Source organism: Nicotiana tabacum, chromosome 20 (genome assembly GCF_000715075.1).
Source record: "Nicotiana tabacum cultivar K326 chromosome 20, ASM71507v2, whole genome shotgun sequence".
Classification (NCBI taxonomy): Eukaryota; Viridiplantae; Streptophyta; class Magnoliopsida; order Solanales; family Solanaceae; genus Nicotiana; species Nicotiana tabacum.
The window spans coordinates 79,797,110-79,815,132 of NC_134099.1; the positions used below are offsets into that span (position 1 = coordinate 79,797,110).

The window sequence follows — 18,023 nt, forward strand, 5'->3', positions numbered from 1 at the left end:
TATTGTTTAATTCACTGCATATCTTACATTTCTCTTAGGACTGATTGTGGTGCATTCCTGATCAAATTTGTCGAGTTGCTGATGATTGGAAATGACGTGCAGAAATTCCAACCCGAAGACATAAAAGACTTTCGAAAAGAACTTGATGCAAATCTTTGGGCACATGGTGAATGGAAAAGAAATTCTGGTTATGATACTCCACCAGAAAATGTTGGTGATGATTATGAGAGTGAAAATGAAACATTCTGTCCAAAGGAGTTGTAAAGAAATTGTGGTGTTATTTTTGTATAAAATTGCTGTAAAGGTGACATCTGAATTATGCCAGTTTAGGATAGTTCTGAAATATTCTGTAAATTTGTGAAAAGGCACTTATATTTTGTTTTGTTGGCATAGCGTAATTTTTTGTAACAGCTATGCAAAATTACAATTTCAAAAGTTATGTCAAGGCATTTTGTTATTTATTTCGTTGTTTCTCTCAACTGTTGATTTGTCCATTGAGTTTGTTAGTATTTGTTCATGACTAAGTGTAAGTGAACTTCAAATTCAAAGTTAATGACCAAATGTCCTTAACTTTTGAACTTAAAATTCAAAGTTAAGGACTGACAGTCCTTAAGTTTTGAACATGGGACTATAACTTAAGGACCTCATGTCCTTAACTTTTGAACTTGTATTTCAAACTTAAGGACTCCTGTAGTTAATGACAAACAGTCCTCAAGTTTTTAACATGGGACTATAACTTAAGGACCTATGTCCTTAACGTTTGAACTTAAAATTCAAAGTTAAGGACAGACAGTCCTCAAGTTTTTAACATGGGACTATAACTTAAGGACCTCATGTCCTTAACGTTTGAACTTAAAATTCAAAGTTAAGGACAGACAGTCCTTAAGTTTTTAACTTGTATTTCAAACTTAAGGACTCCTGTAGTTAATGACAAACAGTCCTCAAGTTTTTAACATGGGACTATAACTTAAGGACCTATGTCCTTAACGTTTGAACTTAAAATTCAAAGTTAAGGACAGACAGTCCTTAAGTATTTAACTTGTATTTCAAACTTAAGGACTCCTGTAGTTAATGACAAACAGTCCTCAAGTTTTTAACATGGGACTATAACTTAAGGACCTCATATCCTTAACTTTTGAACTTGAAATTCAAAGTTAAGGATAGACAGTCCTTAAGTTTTTAACATGGGACTATAACTTAAGGACCTCATGTCCTTAACTTTTGAACTTGAAATTCAAAGTTAAGGACAGACAGTCATTACGTTTTTAATATGGGACTATAACTTAAGGACCTCATGTCCTTAACGTTTGAACTTAAAATTCAAATTTAAGGACAGACAGTCCTTAAGTTTTTAACATAAGACTATAACTTAAGGACCTCATGTCCTTAACTTTTGAAATTGAAATTCAAAGTTAAGGACAGACAGTCATTACGTTTTCAAAATTGCAAGTTGAACTTACTGACTCTTGTTAATAACTTTTAATTGTTGAACTCAAAAGAAATTAAAAGAACGTAACAAGATATAAATATTGAAAATCTAGGCATCCGCTCAAATTAGAATAATAATGAATACAATCTATAGCAAAAACTTAAAAGAGTCGATAAACATAAGTGTATATTTCTACTCTTCTCTATGATTTCTTGAAAATGGATGGAGTGCCGGAGAATATATACAAGCTGTTCTATTATGACCAATTCTTCTGCAACGACCATATTTGAATGTTATTTTTTATGGCTCGGTAGCAGGAATATGTCTTTTCTTTTGCCTTCTACCTGGTGGCACTTTGAAATCTGGAGGTTTAACAATTTGTGACTTAACACTCTCTGGTACAATCCATGAATCAGTATGTCCTACAGGATGTATTTGTCTTTCATATGTTTTCAGCCAAGATTCCTTTAAGTACCAGTGCGAACAAAAGTTAGACTTCTTGATGTTTCTCTTCTCGATAGCTGCAATTGCATGTATGCATGGTAATTCATCAAGTTGAAATTGAAAACAATCACATGTTCTTTTGTTTAAGTCCACCAAGAAAGTTATTCCTTCTTCTTCAACTCTAGAACGCCATGAATCAACAGGGAAGACCTTCAATATTGAAAAATTATAAGTGAGTACATTATGTTAAAAAATGTCAAAATCATAATATAAACATAAAACATAATACTTACGTTCAAAGTAAATGCTAAATCTATTATGTTCTTTAATTCCTCATCTACCCAACAAGAAACATCATAAAATGTTCCTTCTGCTTTATTTCTTCTTTCATAAAACCAATGTTGTAGCTTCACTTGAATGAAATCCATCATTCTTAGTATAGGCAGCTCCCTTGCTTCTAATAGCACTGAATTCATCGACTCAACTATATTTGTTGTGAGCATGTCATATCTTCGTTGTGGACTACAAGAACGTGCCCATCTTTCCGGTGGTTCTTCCATCAAGTAGTCATAAGTTTTCTTATCTACATTTGCAATATCTGACATGTATATGTCAAATTCTTTACGCTTGTATACTCTTGCAGCACTTTGGAAAAGTTTTATGACCTCACTTTTCACCTTTCTTCGCTTTAGGTTTTGCTCCAAATGATAGATGCAAATCCCATGATGGCTTTCAGGATATACCTTTACAATGCCATTTGCAATAGCTTGATGCCTGTCTGATAAAAAAATCAAATTCTCACGGCTCCCAATTGCATTGCGAAGCTGACTAAAGTACCACTCATAGGAATTGTTGTTTTCAGATTCTGCTATTCCAAAGGCTAATGGGAAAATTTGGTTATTTGCATCTTTTGAAACTGAAATCATTAAAACACCACGATATTTTGACTTCAAAAAAGTCGCATCAATAGCAATCACTGGTCTACAATGATTCCAACCAGCTATCGATGATCCATATGCGTAAAACATATAACCTGAAAATACAATATAAAACAAGGTTAAAATACCCGAAGTTTAGGACAGTCAGTCCTTAACTTACATTTACAAGTTATAAAGTTAAGGACATGTTGTCCTTAACTTTTATTTCAAAGTTCTAAACTTAAGGACTGGAAGTCCTTAACTTTTAATTACAAGTTCAAAACTTAAGGATAGGCAGTCCTCAACTTCTGGTTATAACTCAAAAGTTAACAAGGCTAAAGACAGCATGTCCTAAATTGTTTACCTGTTGTTGTCGTCTATCTTTATGTTAGTATAAGTTCCCGGGTTTTTACTTGTCATCATATACAAGTATGAACACAATAATTCATAATTTTCTTCGGGACTTCCTCTTATTAAAGCGGAAGCATGTTGAATAGCACGCCACGCCTTGTGATATCCAATGTCTAGTCCATGCAATTTTTGCATCTCTGCCATGACAAAAGCTGGTGTAACTTCAAATCTTGGGTCCCGAAGATTATCGATAATGTAACCACTAATCAACTTTGAAGTAGCATGCCTTTGATCTACTTTCCTAGTGTTAACAGAGCAGTCATGCTTTTTCTCAAGCTTTACTATCTTAAATGATGTTGAGTCTTTAATTCTGAAAGCACGCACACACCAACACACCTATTATCATTGCATGTCAACGAATATCTTGTTGAGCTTGATCTAACAACTTTGAATTCAAAATGTCCTTTGATTTCTACATTAGAAAAATAATTAATTATGCTCTTCTTCTTGTCAAATACTGATCCGACTTTTATTTGATCCAAAGAAGCATTTTCTCTTAATATCGTAGTTGGGGATTCTTTTTGTTTCAAATTTGATCTTCGTTTAGTTATTTGAGTGCAGGTTTTGTCAGCAACTACTTCGATTACCGGTGCACTCTCTAAGACTTGAATACCCAAAGCTTGTTCGTTGTCAATCTCTATAATGCTTTGTCCTTCTACTTGAATAGAATCAAATGTTTGATGCACCTCTTCATTTAATGGTTGACCTTCAACCATATCTACTTCAACTATCTATTGGCATCGCACTTGATTGTCATGTTGAGTTTTTGTGTTGGCATGTTCATTGCTTATTGATGCAAAAACTCTTTCTGAAATATCAACTATGAAACGACAGCTCTTGAAGAGTGAATGAGTTTTTAGCAACTCTATACATGTGTGAAGATCTAAATCTTTGAATACAAGCATTCCTTTGCTTGTTCCAAGGTTGATATCAAACCATATCACTATTTCAAACTTTTCACTATCCAATTCAATAAGCTCAAAAATCTGTTTAACGAAATCTTCAAACTGAATTGACTCAGGTGCTAGGAAAAGCTTTGTTTGATGATCAAGATATTTATAGTCTTCAGTCCATCTACCATTAAAAGCAACTATTATGCATATTGTTTCCATCCTACAAGTCAAGAGAATGGGAAACAAATGACATACGTTATAAAGCAATCCTTGTAGAATTAAGAACACGTGTACTGTAAGTGCAAGACCAAGATAAGGACTGTCTGTCCTTAACATTTAAACATGTAATTAAAGTTAAGGACTGCCAGTCCTTAACATTTAAACATGTAATTAAAGTTAAGAACTGTCAGTCCTTTAACATTTAAACATGTAATTAAAGTTAAGAACTGTCAGTCCTTAACATTTAAACATGGAATTAAATGTTAAGGACTGTCAGTCCTTAAGTTTTAAACATGGAATTAAAAGTTAAGGACTGTCGGTCCTTAAGTTTTAAACATGGAATTAAAAGTTAAGGACTGTCAGTCCTTAACTTTTGAACAAGAAATTAAAAGCTAAGGACTGCCAGTCCTTAACATTTAAACATGGAATTAAAAGTTAAGGTCTGCTAGTCCTTAACTTTTGAACCAGAAATTAAAAGCTAAGGACTATCTGTCCTTTAACATTTAAACATAGAATTAAAAGTTAAGGACTGTCAGTCCTTAACATTTAAACATGGAATTAAAACTTAAGGATTGCTAGTCCTTAACTTTTGAACCAGAAATTAAAAGCTAAGGACTGTCTGTCCTTTAATATTTAAACATGGAATTAAAATTAAAAGTTAAGGACAGACAGTCCTTAAGTTTTAAACATGGAATTAAAAGTTAAGGACTACCGGTCCTTAACTTTTGAACCAGAAATTAAAAGCTAAGGACTGCCTGTCCTTTAACATTTAAACATGGAATTAAAAGTTAAGGACTGCTAGTCCTTAACATTTAAACATGTATTTAAGAGTTAAGGACTGTCAGTCCTTAACATTTGAACCAGAAATTAAAACATACAATTTGAAACTCAAGCTACAGGACTTTGTATACAGAAGAACAACAACAAAGTGAAGGACATTTTGTCCTTAAGTTTTTTTATTCAATTTGCAAAATGAGGCCAGTAGAATCAAAGTTAAGGACATAGTGTTCTTATTTTTTTGAATTCAATTTCCAAAATGAAGACACTATGTCCGGAATACAGAATTATCATAGGAGGCGGTGTCTATAAATTTATCAATCCAGAAATTCAAAAAAAATCAAATTCTTATCTAATATATAATCAAATCAATACAGATCTAAAAAAGTATAACTATAGCGAAATAAAAATTGATAGAAACACATGAAATTACAACTTACTGTTTATCTATGTTGTTTTTTTGGATTAGGTTGCTGAATTTTTGAAATCGGGAAAAGAAATGGCGGTTCGTCCTCAGTTGATCGCCGCTGCTGCTGTTGCTCGCTTCTTCTCTTTGTGTAACTGTTGCTTGTGTTGATAGCGTAGGTATAAGTTATACCAGAAGGGTATTTTCGTCCAGTCAGGTATAAGTTTTTTAAAAGGAGTGGCTAAAGTCTAAATACATTGAAAACAATGGCTTTAAAATAAAAGTCACAGCTTTTAGTGGCTATTTATGCCGTTCGCCCATAAAACAATTACTTTAGTGGCCTCTCCTAGAGCCGGCAGTGATCACAATTAAAGTTAGATACTGACAACTATATTAGAAAAGTTTCAGCACATAAGCCAATAGCTACGAGTAACTATTTTATTTCTAGCCATTAAAAATTAAATGGCTGAAAATTTGCTCCTTGGACTTGAATTGATATGAGAGAGTTCAGCAAATTACTAGCTTATTCGTGAATAAATAGAGGGTAGATATTAATATGCTTCCAATAAGATCCTCAGAAGAAATATCTTCTAATAGCCCTAAAGTAGTAAGGGCAGAATCCATCATTCAAGAAGAGCATCTCTGATCTATTAAAATTTTCCACCATAATAACAAGGAAATTAGAAAGACGTGGAGTGCTGTAGTAATGTATGTACATACAACCAGTTCAAGATGAGTCCATAAGATTATATCTTTAATTAGATGAATCCTTGAACAGAATTCCAACCACTATGAATCATGTTAGTAACTTTATGACTTCTGGACGTATCTTTTCATGATCTCTCTTAAATGTTGGTTGTCTAGCTTCTCCAAAGTTAAAAATATTTTTGTTTTCAAAGTTGAAGTGTTTGGTCAAATTTTAGAAGAAAAATAAAGTGCTTTGAGTAGAAACAGAATCAGTTTTGAACAAGTAGAAAAAAATAGCTTTTCCTCGAAAACACTTTTTTGAAAAATACTTTTAAGAAAAAAAATACACTTAACTTTTTAAAAGTTTGGTTAAATGGTAAGTACTTGATTGTGTATATGGGGTTAGAATGGTCATTTCCACTTGGATAAATGGGATAAGCTAATTTCACGCAGAGGCGGATGCACGCTTTAACAAGAGGGGTCACTGTCACCCTGTAACTTCCGCAAAAACTTTATATATGCTTGCAAATGTCTTCAAAAATAGTCAAATATTAGCATAGACCCCGTATCAATATTTATGAGCAGTAATAAATTTCTATTGAATATCATGGTGCCCCGCGATCACTAAATTTTGGGTTCGCCTCTGATTTCAGGTAGGTGATGTAAAGCTTATGTAATCTTCTTTGGCCGTATGTTACATAAAGACAGCTGTTTTCACAAGCTCAGGAATTTTTTTAAATAAAGAGGGCTAATTTGGGAATAATATATTAGATACACATATAAAGCAGCCTTAATCTTTTTAACAACTTATTATACTATTAAGTTATATGTTGGATGGTTCTGGTATACAGTTGAAACAACCTTGAAAGCAACAGTTGAAACCTTCAACTGTTTCTCACAGCAGAAATTCCAAATTTCAATAAATTATATAAGAGAAATCTGACTTTAGTTAAAAGACTTATATTAATGACAAAAGAAATTGACAAATTTCATGTGCATGATTTTAGTGATGAAGCGTATTTGGTCAAATATAAAAGGAGAATGGATTTATAGCAGGAGCCAAGAAATGTTCAGAGTAGGCCATAAACCAACCTCTCCAGTTCCTTAGAGACCACGTTTCTATCTCTTAAAAATCTTTATTTATAAGCTTCTGTTCTTCATACTGCTTTTTTTCAATCTTTAATTAGAATTCTCAAAGTAGGAACTGTTTGGCACAAACCCATTCAGAGTAGAGTTTTAGGTATTGATGGAGAATTTTCTTGGACCTGGTGTTAAGGAGGAGGATCAGCAGCTACAGTTGCCTCCAGGATTCAGATTCCATCCTACAAATGAAGAGCTGATAACTCATTATTTGTCTAAGAAAGTTGTGGATAACAACTTTTTTGCTATTGCTATTGGAGAAGTTGACATGAACAAGGTTGAACCTTGGGACCTACCATGTAAGCTTCTCCTTTTTTCTTTTTTTATCAATCGGACCAACAAAGGCTGAATTTCAGCGGATCGTGTTCTTACGTGTTTTTCTATTTTTATCTCAGTTGATTGTTTTTCGTTTTTAAATATAGGGAAGGCAAAAATGGGAGAAAAGGAATGGTATTTTTTTTGTGTGAGAGACAAGAAGTACCCAACAGGGCTGAGGACAAATAGGGCTACTGCTGCAGGTTACTGGAAAGCCACTGGAAAAGACAAGGAGATATTCAGAGGAAAATCTTTGGTTGGCATGAAAAAAACTCTGGTTTTCTATAGAGGGAGAGCACCCAAAGGAGAGAGGACAAATTGGGTCATTCATGAATATAGACTAGAGGGAATATTGTCTCTTCAAAACCTGCCCAAGACAACAAAGGTACTGAATTTTCACTCTTTCCCCTGTTTTTCCTCTGTTTCATTCAAGAATCCTAAGACATGTTTCTCTATTGTTTTTTTAACTATGTAGCAGAATGACTGGGTCATTAGCAGAGTATTTTATAAGAGCACTGGTGGAAACAAAGTCCATATTTCAGGACTTATGAGATTGAATTCAACTGAAACTGAAATGGGAAATTCTGTTTTGCCAACATTGTCAGATTCTGAATCCAGTCACGTGCACTGCTTCTCCAATTTAGTTACTGCTCAAAAGAGCCAAAAAGAAATGACCAATTATTTCAACAATTCTTCTATCCCTTCTCTTCCAAAAAAATTTGCCTTGAACCAAACTTTACCACCTCAAGCTACCTTACTAAATCCTGGTTCATTTCCCATGCAAGATCCTCCAAGCCTTAGGAGTTTATACCAGAATTATGGTCAGAATATGGTGCAGAATTTGAAGAAGGAGAAAGAGATAGTAAGTGTATCACAAGAAACAGGAGTGAGCACTGATATGAATAATGAATTCTCCTCATCAGCTGCTGTTGTTGGACCACAGTATCTTGACTATCTTTGGAATTACTGAAATACTTGATAGAGAAAGACCAAATAAAGCAAAAAACAGAAAAGCAGCAGAAGAAATAAAACTAAGTAGGTATACATTGTGGAACTATTTGTGTGTGCATGGATTTTTCTAATTCTCTAAGGAGCATTTAAGATGTTAATAATTATCTCCCCTGCATATCACATAATACTATGTTGGTTTAAAGTTTTTCCCTTCTCTTCACTTTTACTTGTGTATACGATCAAAATCGAGCTCGCCTGTGACATGGTAGGCCAGGCTCGAAACATGGCAATAAAGGACTAAAGAGAGACATCAACTCCCACCGGGCTAGAACCGGAGGGTGGAATGCCTGCCTTCGAAGCAGAGGCGGCTCAATAGTCTTAGAGGCCTAAAGCCAAGACGTAATAAGAGGCCTTAAACTTGTTTAATAATTTTAGATATTTTTATTGAAGTTTATTCTTTTTACTTTTCGAGATGCAATTTCATTTTGGCGATGTAACCAACAATTTCATCTTGACAATGTAACCAACCTCTTTAATCTTTGTTGAAAGTTTACTAACATTTGATAAGATTTTATTAAGTTTAATTTTTAATTTTTTCTTTTTACATGATCGCCAACGTAACTCACTATATAGCATTGCCTCCCAAAGTAATAATCGTGTAGAAATTTGTATTTACAACGATGATAAATATTTTACGATCTAATTAGCTTGAAGCATGTCTATAGAGATCTTGAAAGAAAATATCTTACAAAGTTAGAACTGTAAATAAATTTATTCAAGTTGGAGTAAGAAGAACTAGAAAGTAACTACAGATGTAATTGTCTTTCACTTTCATTTGAATTTTCTCAACCAACTCCGAAAAAAGACTACATAAAATAAATATAAAACTATGTTATTAACGATTGGTGACAAAGTAGCAAAAGATGGTTGAAAAAATTTCTTATCACTATTTAATAATAAATACAATAAATATTCAAATTACATATAAAAAGAGTATCTTTTGGGGCCTCTAATTTTGTGAGGCCTAAAGCGGCCGCTTTAGTGGCTTGGGGGTTAAGCCGCCTCTGCTTCGAAGAATATCGAGGCCGTGATCCCGGAATCGATCCTAGCCTCGAACGAGCTCGAAAAAACATTGTTAGCATAGTTAATAGAAGACCGAAATATCCGTGACCGGTCGGATATTACGTCGGTAATCTCGGCACGTATCAATAAGGAACTGACAATCACTAAATCAAGAGATTTTTTTACCCTTTTATAGAATTGTACCTAAGGGCATCTCCTACCTTTACCCCATTTTTGGTCCCCAAAATAGGGATTTCCCCATTTTGGGGACAACTTACTCCAACCATTCCCCAATTTTTTTCCCCAAACTTTTTTATATTCTTCTTATTCTTCTATATTATATTATTATCTTTCATTTCAATTTTATTTTTTAATTTCCATTAAACAAATTCCATCTTTTATTTTTATTAATTTGTAATTTCCATAGTTAAAACAATTCCATAAAATTTTAAATAATATAATTTGTAAGCAATTATTATAGATTAACTAATAATTCAAATAAAAGTGAAATCATTGCGATACAAGATTAATTAAATACATATTACATAACGACAAAAATCATTCGAAATACTAGATAAATATTCAACTTTAACCTCCAGTATTCTCCTATAAATGATCTATTAATGCATTACGAAGTGCAAAATGTTCATCTTTGTTCTTAATTCTTCTATGTCAAAATAAAAATTCTTGAAATCGTTGATTTTCATCTACTGCCATTTCTACATAAAAATAATAAATGCACGAAAATTAATTTATCAAAATTATACACCAAAATTAAGATATAATATTAATATTGTAAAGACATTACATAAACATAATTAGGTATATATAAAGAGATAAATTAAAAGATTAAATAATAAAATAATAATAAAAAAGTAATGAATAGTAATGGAGGAGATGAATAGTATACCCCATATTTGAGGGAACACTATTCATCCCCCATTTTGGGGACAAAAATGGGGGAGGGTTGGAGCTAAATTCCCCCAAATATTTCCCCCATTACGGGGGATGGGGGCAAGGTTCGAGATGGCCTAAAGTAGGACTCCTCTACTATATAAAGAGGGTCTGATAATTCATAAAACACATGGTAACACGCATTCCAAGGCAATATATTATTATTTCTCTCTTTAAGCTCTTATTCTTCTATATCTTGATACCGATCGAAGTGCATCCAGCTCGAGTGTGACTGACCTTCCAAGACTGTAACTGTTTAATTCGTGTAGTTTGAATTTACTTTATCATTATTTATTTCAATTGCAACTTAATTTATCGCTTTGTGTCAAGTTAATCCGCATATCCTTAAAACCACTTACAAATTTAATTGTTATCCGATTTTGAGGGTAAACAACTTATTTCTCTATAGCCACTTATATGGTCAAGTTGTAAATTTTTGTACTCCCTCCTCAGCAAAATTGGTCATATTAATCATTCACTTTTACTTGTTTCTCTATAGCCACTTATATAGAGAAGTTGTAAATTTTGGTACTCCCTCCTCAGCAAAATTGGTCATATTAATCATTAATTAATCAATAAATGAGAAGTGTTAAGCAAATTGAGCTGAGGGTGTAATATCGATTACTCCTAGCATGTGACAGTGTGAGATTAGGTTGGTACACACTGAGTTTTCTTGTGCTTCTCTCTGAAACTACATCCCAAAAAAGATTTTCCATCAACTATAATTATCCTTCAATCGAAGAATTTTATTTTAATTTAATCATAAATTTATCTTGTGCGACATCTAAGAATGAAAACCTAGAACAACATTGATCAAAAATTCAAAATAAAGAGAATTAGGTTTTCTGTAAATACAATTCAGCGGGTGTTTATTCTATGTTTTGTCTGTCAGGATGAGGTAAGGAATTAGGTCTTTCTAATAGTTGACACGTAAGCAATTGGGACCCACACGCTCAACTTTTGGTTGTAAATACACTGCCAATTGCCACATAGGATACGGGGTTTAGGTTTCTTCTTAATAACGTCCGTCTTCTAGCTGGCTAACGAACTAAGACTTTCTGGCCACCAGACCGTGGCGACGCAAGCGTGCATGATTTTTTATAAGTGGTGTCACGATTTTAAACAGTAAACAAATAATAATTTACTATAATAACATATTAAAAAAATATAATTTGAATTATTTTTATAAAACACAACTCAAGTATATTACTATATATGAATTTTTATTAGAGAACTAACAGAGTACTACAAAACTACGCATAATGACAATAATGATACAGTGCTTACCATAGGAAATAGAAACTACCATTAGCAGCGGAACACCACAAGTAATAACACAGTAGAATAATCTGAACACAGTTTAAATACGATGAGCACAGATGAAGGAAAGGCAAGTAGCAACTCAATAAGAACGAGCGCTTTCACACTAGGTTTTAGCAATATATTAATAAAGCACAACTCTAAAATAATACTAAATACTCTTTTTTAAAAATATAAAACACCTGACAATTACATAAAAACTCATCATTCATTATATTTTACAAATCGTTCTTAATCAATTCAATTTTTAGAAAGAAGATGATAGGGGGAAGAGAAAAATACATGAGAAACTTACAATAAATGTCAAATAATTTATTGTTGCATAAAATACAGATATGAATTTTGATTTATTATTTTTGTATTAGGTAACCCCGACACTCTCTATGTGTAGATGAGACTCAAAAAAAGTTTAAGACAAATAATAAAACTACCCGGCTTCGAACTAGTGACTTCTCCTGGAGAAACTGAAGCTTAGGACCATATGAGCTACCCCGCAGATCATATGAAGTTGTGTCACTTTATTAGACTTAAGCGTTAGTTTTCTTTTGGATTTTAATTATATATACATATTCAATAAAATTTTCCGACCAAACAGTATCACGTGACACCGCTTAGGTTAAGGTGGATCTTCCCCTAGACGCAATAACTTGCACGAGTTACTTATAATGTCATATAGTACTCCTACTGAGTATTATTGATACCTAAAGAATGAATTATGTTTAAAAGGCTTGGGCGTAAGGCGAAATTTTATACCTGTCATGAGGCGAGGCGTAAGCACCGAGGAATTGGGCGTCAGTTCCATGGAACTTTTAATTATTAATTGTCACACCTCCTTTTTTCACTACACCCCCGGAAAGTGGCATATGAGAGTTTTTCCAATTTAAAGTGACAATCGAAACGAGATTATTTTATTAAAAATTCAGAGTCGCCACTTGGGATAATTTTATGGTGTCCCAAGTAACCGGTTCAAATCCCGAATCGAGGAAAGGATTGACTCTATATTACAGTCCGCGAACCAGAAATTCGGGTAAGAAATTCTGTTAACCCGGGAGAAGGTGTTAGGCATTCCCGAGTTTCGTGGTTCTAGCACGGTCGCTCAACTGCTATATTCGGCTTAATTACTTGATTTTAGTACATGTTAAACCTATGTGCAAATTTTAACTTAAACGCTCTATTTAATTTTTAAGAATATTGCAACACTGTTAAAACACGTCTTGAACCACGTCACATAAATGCACCCGCGGTCTTCGACATATTTTGACATTGTTGGAATTTGGATTTGGATCACATAAATGCGCACTCAAGTTTAGGAAGGTAATTTAAATTACGCGCCTAAATCAACTACGATATTCATATGAAAATATTGTTTTAATGTATATCGAGGTTCTAGTGTATGGAATATGATTGATGAAATGCTAATTCGGAGATCCATTCATGGAATTTGTTTGTTAACAATATAAGAACAATTGAACCCACTTGAATCACATGCCACAGATTAATCTCCACACCTAAACCTTATATTTTAATAAGCTACTCTGAGATAAATAACATTATTTCCTTACAAACTGCAGAACCTCCAATTTACTAAAGATCACTAACTTACGGGCAACTACAGTACTCTACGCAAGGCAAATAAGAAAGAAGAAGATACATTCTATAAAGGAGAAATTAAGCAACACAGTAAGAAGAGAAAAATCAAATCTTTGTATTGACGGATCTGAGCTCAAAATTACAGCAACTGAACAATTTCTTGACATAACATTCGACGAACAGCTGACGGGAAACCTCAAATATCGTCCGGAAAACTCAAACTCGGACACCTTAACCTCCGTCAAACTCTATCCATTTTAACAAAGTTCGAAAAACTGAATTGGAAGATCAGAACAGTTTCTTTTTTTTGTATTTATCAAAAAGAAGATCGATGATTTTTTCCCGTACTAATTCCTGTCTTGTTTCTATCCGTTTAACCTCAGATTTGGTGGTGGTCGAATTCAGTAATGAGAGAGCGTCAAGCGAAACCAAACTTGGACAGAGCTTCACAGCGAATTGGACGAATGAAGGCGTCGTCGACGCCGAACTGAGAATGTGAATCGAGGAAGCCGATGAGTCCTAATCCGAATACTGTTGTAGAACTGAAATCCTTCCTTTCGAGAGCTACTTCTGCTCCAAATAGCATTGAGTGGAGCTTCTTGAGATTCATGTCAATAAAGAAGAAGAAGCTTTGGCTTCATAGAAAATGGTTGTTGCTCTCTAAAAAAAACGGCAGATGATTGTGTGTTCTTAGGTGAGGGATCATGAAGAAGAAGAGGCTCAGGGTCGTTCGGGGGTGGGGTGGTTCGAAGGAGATGAACTTGAGGGGGTGGGTCATTTTTAGAAGACGACGCGCGGGAGGGGGGGTCTCTGTATATTGCTGCGCAGCTTTTTCAGCCTTTTGTTCTCCTCCTCAAACTTTTTTTAAGCATTACTTTATAGGTAGAGTCTAGGTTTAGGTGTATTTTTGTGTATTTTGCCAATTAGTCCCTAGGTCTTTTGTGTATTAGCTCCTTAGGCTCTTTTTGTTTATTTTTATTCCAAAAAAGAGTCTAGAAGGGTCCCTAGACTTAATGGACTAATCCGAATTGGGCCAAGAACTGAGTTCGAAAACTCTTAAAATTGTGCTCCAAAATCACATGTTTACAGTTGCCTCTCTTTGACTGGAAATACGAAGTATTTTCAGACAAAGAACGGCTAGACAGGTTTTTTGACCCGACCCTTATTTAGAGAGACCAAAACTAAGAGAGAGAGGAATGTGACCGAGCCCTGGTATCTGAGCTGCCTACATATCCTTGGCTATAAAGGAATCATGCCACGTATAGTTCAGAGGTGAGTGAGATGATAGAGTGTGCCAAAGTGAAGAGCTGGTCAGGTGCTGTTCCACCGAGGTTCCGGTCCGCAGTCCTGATGTTACATAAAAAATCAAAAGATGAAATGACTAGCTAAGCCTGTCAACTACGAGTTACAAGATTCCTATCTATAAGTCTTCTGAAGCTTGATCTTGAGTCTTGAATGGTTCTTCATGCAGACTTTGAATTTGAACCTTGATGCTTGCTAGTTGCAGGTGTTGGCTCGTTCTTCTTCAGATTTTCAGATCAAGACCGGACATGTAGTGCTTGTGACCTCAACCATGTCTTGAGAAGCTCACATCTTCCATAAACTTCTGCATTTGGATTAACTTCTTGCCCTTCTCCTTTTTCTTTATTGTGACTAACTTCTGTTGATCACCTCGGATTGTTGACTCGCATTTTTGCTGCGACCTTCTTTTGTTGCTGACTTGAATTGCATTCTAAAGTGAATTCCCTTGCTTTCTAGGTAGGCTCCTGATTACTGAACACTTGCACTGCTTTTCCCTGAAACTGCTTTCCCTTGAAACTTGAACTGTCTTCCCTTGTTCTCCAGGTGGGCGCCTGATTGCTGAAACTTGAATGTATTCCCTTATTCTCCAGGTGGGCTCCTGATTGCTGAAGCTTGAATGTATTCCTTTGTTTTCCAGGTGGGCGCCTGATTGCTGAACTTGAAATGTATTCCCTTGTTCTCCAGGTGGGCGCCTGATTGCTGAACTTGAAAAATGTATTCCCTTGTTTTCCAGGTGGGCGCCTGATTGCTGAACTTGAAATGTATTCCTTTGTTCTCCAGGTGGGCGCCTGATTGCTGAACTTGAAAAATGTATTCCCTTATTCTTCAAGTGGGCGCCTGATTACTGAACTTGAAATGTATTCCCTTGTTCTCCAGGTGGGCGCCTGATTGCTAAACTTGAAAAATGTATTTCCTTGTTTTCCAGGTGGGCGCCTGATTGCTGAACTTGAAATGTATTCCCTTGTTCTCCAGGTGGGTGCCTGATTGCTGAAGTTGAAAAATGTATTCCCTTGTTCTCCAGGTGGGCGTCTGATTTCCACAAAATAAACAAAACAAAGAAAACGTCTGCCACGGTTTGGTGTTGGGAGCATCTGTGAGTGTTAATTGAATAATGTTACCAAATATCTCTATAAATTTGAAAGCTAAATCCCATTATCCAGGAGGGTCCTGAAAACTCCTAGTTATATGACAATTTTAAAGCTAAGTTATATTTCCTAAAGGTAAGACTTCCGCTAAATCTTGTTATCTATGAAGACCTTAAAACTAAATCCCATTATCTAGGAGGGTCCTAAGATTTTAAAATTAAATCTCATTATCCAGGAGGGTCATGAAAATTTCAAATTGAATCTTATCCTAAGCATGAAAACTTCAAAGCCAAACTTATATTTCCTCAAGGTAGAGCCTAGCTAGATCTTGTTACTCATGAATGCTTTGAATTTTAACTAAGTCCCATTGTCCAGGAGGGTCCTAAGAATTTTTAAGATTAAATCTCATTATCCAAGAGGGCCCTGAAGTTTTAAAATTAAATCCCATTATTCAGGAGGGTCCTAAAATTTTAAAATTAAATCCCATTATCCAGGAAGGTCCTGAAAATTTAAAAACTAGATCTCATTATCCAGGAGGGTCCTGAAAACTTAAAAAACTAAATCCCATTATCCAGGAGGGTCCTAAAAATTTTAAAATTAAATCCCATTATCCAGGAGGATCCTGAAAACTTAAAAATTAAATTCCATTATCCAGGAGGGTCCTCATAATTTTAAAATTAAATCTCATTATCCAGGAGGGTCCTGAAAATTTTAAAACTAAATCTCTCTATCTAGGAGGGTCCTGAAAACTTAAAAAACCAAATCCCATTATCCAGGAGGGTCCTGAGAATTTTAAAATTAAATCCCATTATCCAGGAGGGTCCTGAACACTTAAAGTTAAATCCCATTATCTAGGAAGGTCCTGAAAATTTTAAAATTAAATCCCATTATCCAGGAGGGTCCTGGAAACTTAAAAAACTAAATCTCATTATCCAGGAGGTTCCTGAGAATTTTAAAATTAAATCCCATTATCCAGGAGGGTCCTGAATACTTAAAACTAAATCCCATTATCCAGGAGGGTCCTGAAAATTTTAAATTAAATTCCATTATCCAGGAGGGTCCTGAAAATTTAAAAACTAGATCCCATTATCCAGGAGGGTCCTGAGAATTTTAAAATTAAATCACATTATCCAGGAGGGTCCTGAAAATTTAAAAATTAAATCCCATTATCTAGGAGGGTCCTGAAAACTTCAAATAAAATTCCATTATCCAGGAGGGTCCTAAGAGTTTACGGTCAAACCTGTCTGGTGCTTGCCTTTCCTTGCGGTGGGTTTCTCCGAAACAAACGAAATTTCCTGCCCCTGTTTCAAATCAAAGAAAAATCTTGTCAGTTTAAAATATGGTGGTTTGTTTGTGGCCTTGACTTTGAGGGTGATTGCTCCTTCACTTCTCATGATAACCGATTTCCACTCGAAGACTTTGCTTGTTCCTTGACTAATCACTTTCTCTGTCATCCTTATCACAAAAAATACCTCTTCTCCGTTCAGACCCAATACCCTCTATCTGTTGCATTACTCATGAACTGACATTTACTACCTTTGTGTCTCCCAAGAATCCCAAAAACGTCAATTACCGTCCACTCAATGTGCATGTTGTTCTTTCTTGACTTAACCCATTGGCATTAGCCTTGAGGTCTATTGCTCCTTCACTTGCCATGATAACTTTGATTTCCACTTGGAAGACCTTGCTTGTTATTGGTTAACCACTTTCTCTGTCAATCTTATCACAGAAAATACCCTTAATCTATTCACCTAACACCCTCCATCTGTTGCATTGTCCATGAATTGATATGTACCAAACCATTGTGTTTCACTGAAAATACCTTTGATTCGTTCACCTAACACCCTCCATCTTGTTGCATTGTTCATGAATTGGTATGTACCAAGCCTTTGTATTTTACAAGGATCCCAAAGAATGTTGATTATTACCAGCTCAGTGCGCTTGTTGTTCTTTTCTGACTTATAATATTTTGATGTGTTAGCCAGACCCCGTTTTGTGCAACTGGACAGCTGGTGGCAAATTTTGAAGTCATTTCTCACTTGTTCTAACCGCATAGACTAAGGAAGAGGAAGTGAACAAGACAAAAAGAATAGAGTGAAGGACAATGGAAAAAGATGATTC

General features: G+C 34.8%; 2 protein-coding genes across 3 annotated transcripts; one reads left to right on the forward strand and one right to left on the reverse strand.

Annotated features, from left to right (window-relative positions):
• Positions 1-1,729: 1,729 nt before the first annotated feature.
• Positions 1,730-3,917, reverse strand: LOC142174429 (uncharacterized). The gene is made up of 5 exons (XM_075240222.1): positions 3,538-3,917; positions 3,204-3,442; positions 2,167-2,906; positions 2,062-2,083; positions 1,730-1,950 (listed from the first exon to the last, which is right to left on the reverse strand). Exons 1-5 carry the CDS (start codon positions 3,915-3,917, stop codon positions 1,730-1,732), a joined length of 1,602 nt encoding a protein of 533 aa, XP_075096323.1.
• Positions 3,918-7,172: 3,255 nt separating this feature from the next.
• LOC107781673 (NAC domain-containing protein 100-like) lies at positions 7,173-9,113 on the forward strand. Of its 2 annotated transcripts, none has more exons than XM_016602411.2 (3): positions 7,173-7,622; positions 7,746-8,023; positions 8,114-9,113. In XM_016602411.2, exons 1-3 carry the CDS (start codon positions 7,430-7,432, stop codon positions 8,606-8,608), a joined length of 966 nt encoding a protein of 321 aa, XP_016457897.1. In that variant the 5' UTR covers positions 7,173-7,429; the 3' UTR covers positions 8,609-9,113. The 2 variants fall into 2 exon arrangements, with proteins under 2 accessions (XP_016457897.1, XP_016457898.1); XM_016602412.2 differs by having other exon boundaries at positions 7,175-7,622; positions 8,117-9,113.
• The last annotated feature ends 8,910 nt before the right edge of the window (positions 9,114-18,023 follow it).

Bases quoted from the DNA above. Each gene is read 5' to 3' on its own strand.
- LOC142174429 (XM_075240222.1), bottom strand. From the start codon at position 3,917: ATGGTTGAAGGTCAACCATTAAATGAAGAGGTGCATCAAACATTTGAT. The intron at 2,084-2,166 runs GTAAGTATTATG...TCAATATTGAAG, and splicing joins ATTTAGCATTTACTTTGAAC to GTCTTCCCTGTTGATTCATG. The intron at 1,951-2,061 runs GTTCTAGAGTTG...ATGCAATTGCAG, and splicing joins CTTCCCTGTTGATTCATGGC to CTATCGAGAAGAGAAACATC.
- LOC107781673 (XM_016602411.2), top strand. From the start codon at position 7,430: ATGGAGAATTTTCTTGGACCTGGTGTTAAGGAGGAGGATCAGCAGCTA. The intron at 7,623-7,745 runs GTAAGCTTCTCC...TTTTAAATATAG, and splicing joins TGAACCTTGGGACCTACCAT to GGAAGGCAAAAATGGGAGAA. The intron at 8,024-8,113 runs GTACTGAATTTT...TTAACTATGTAG, and splicing joins ACCTGCCCAAGACAACAAAG to CAGAATGACTGGGTCATTAG.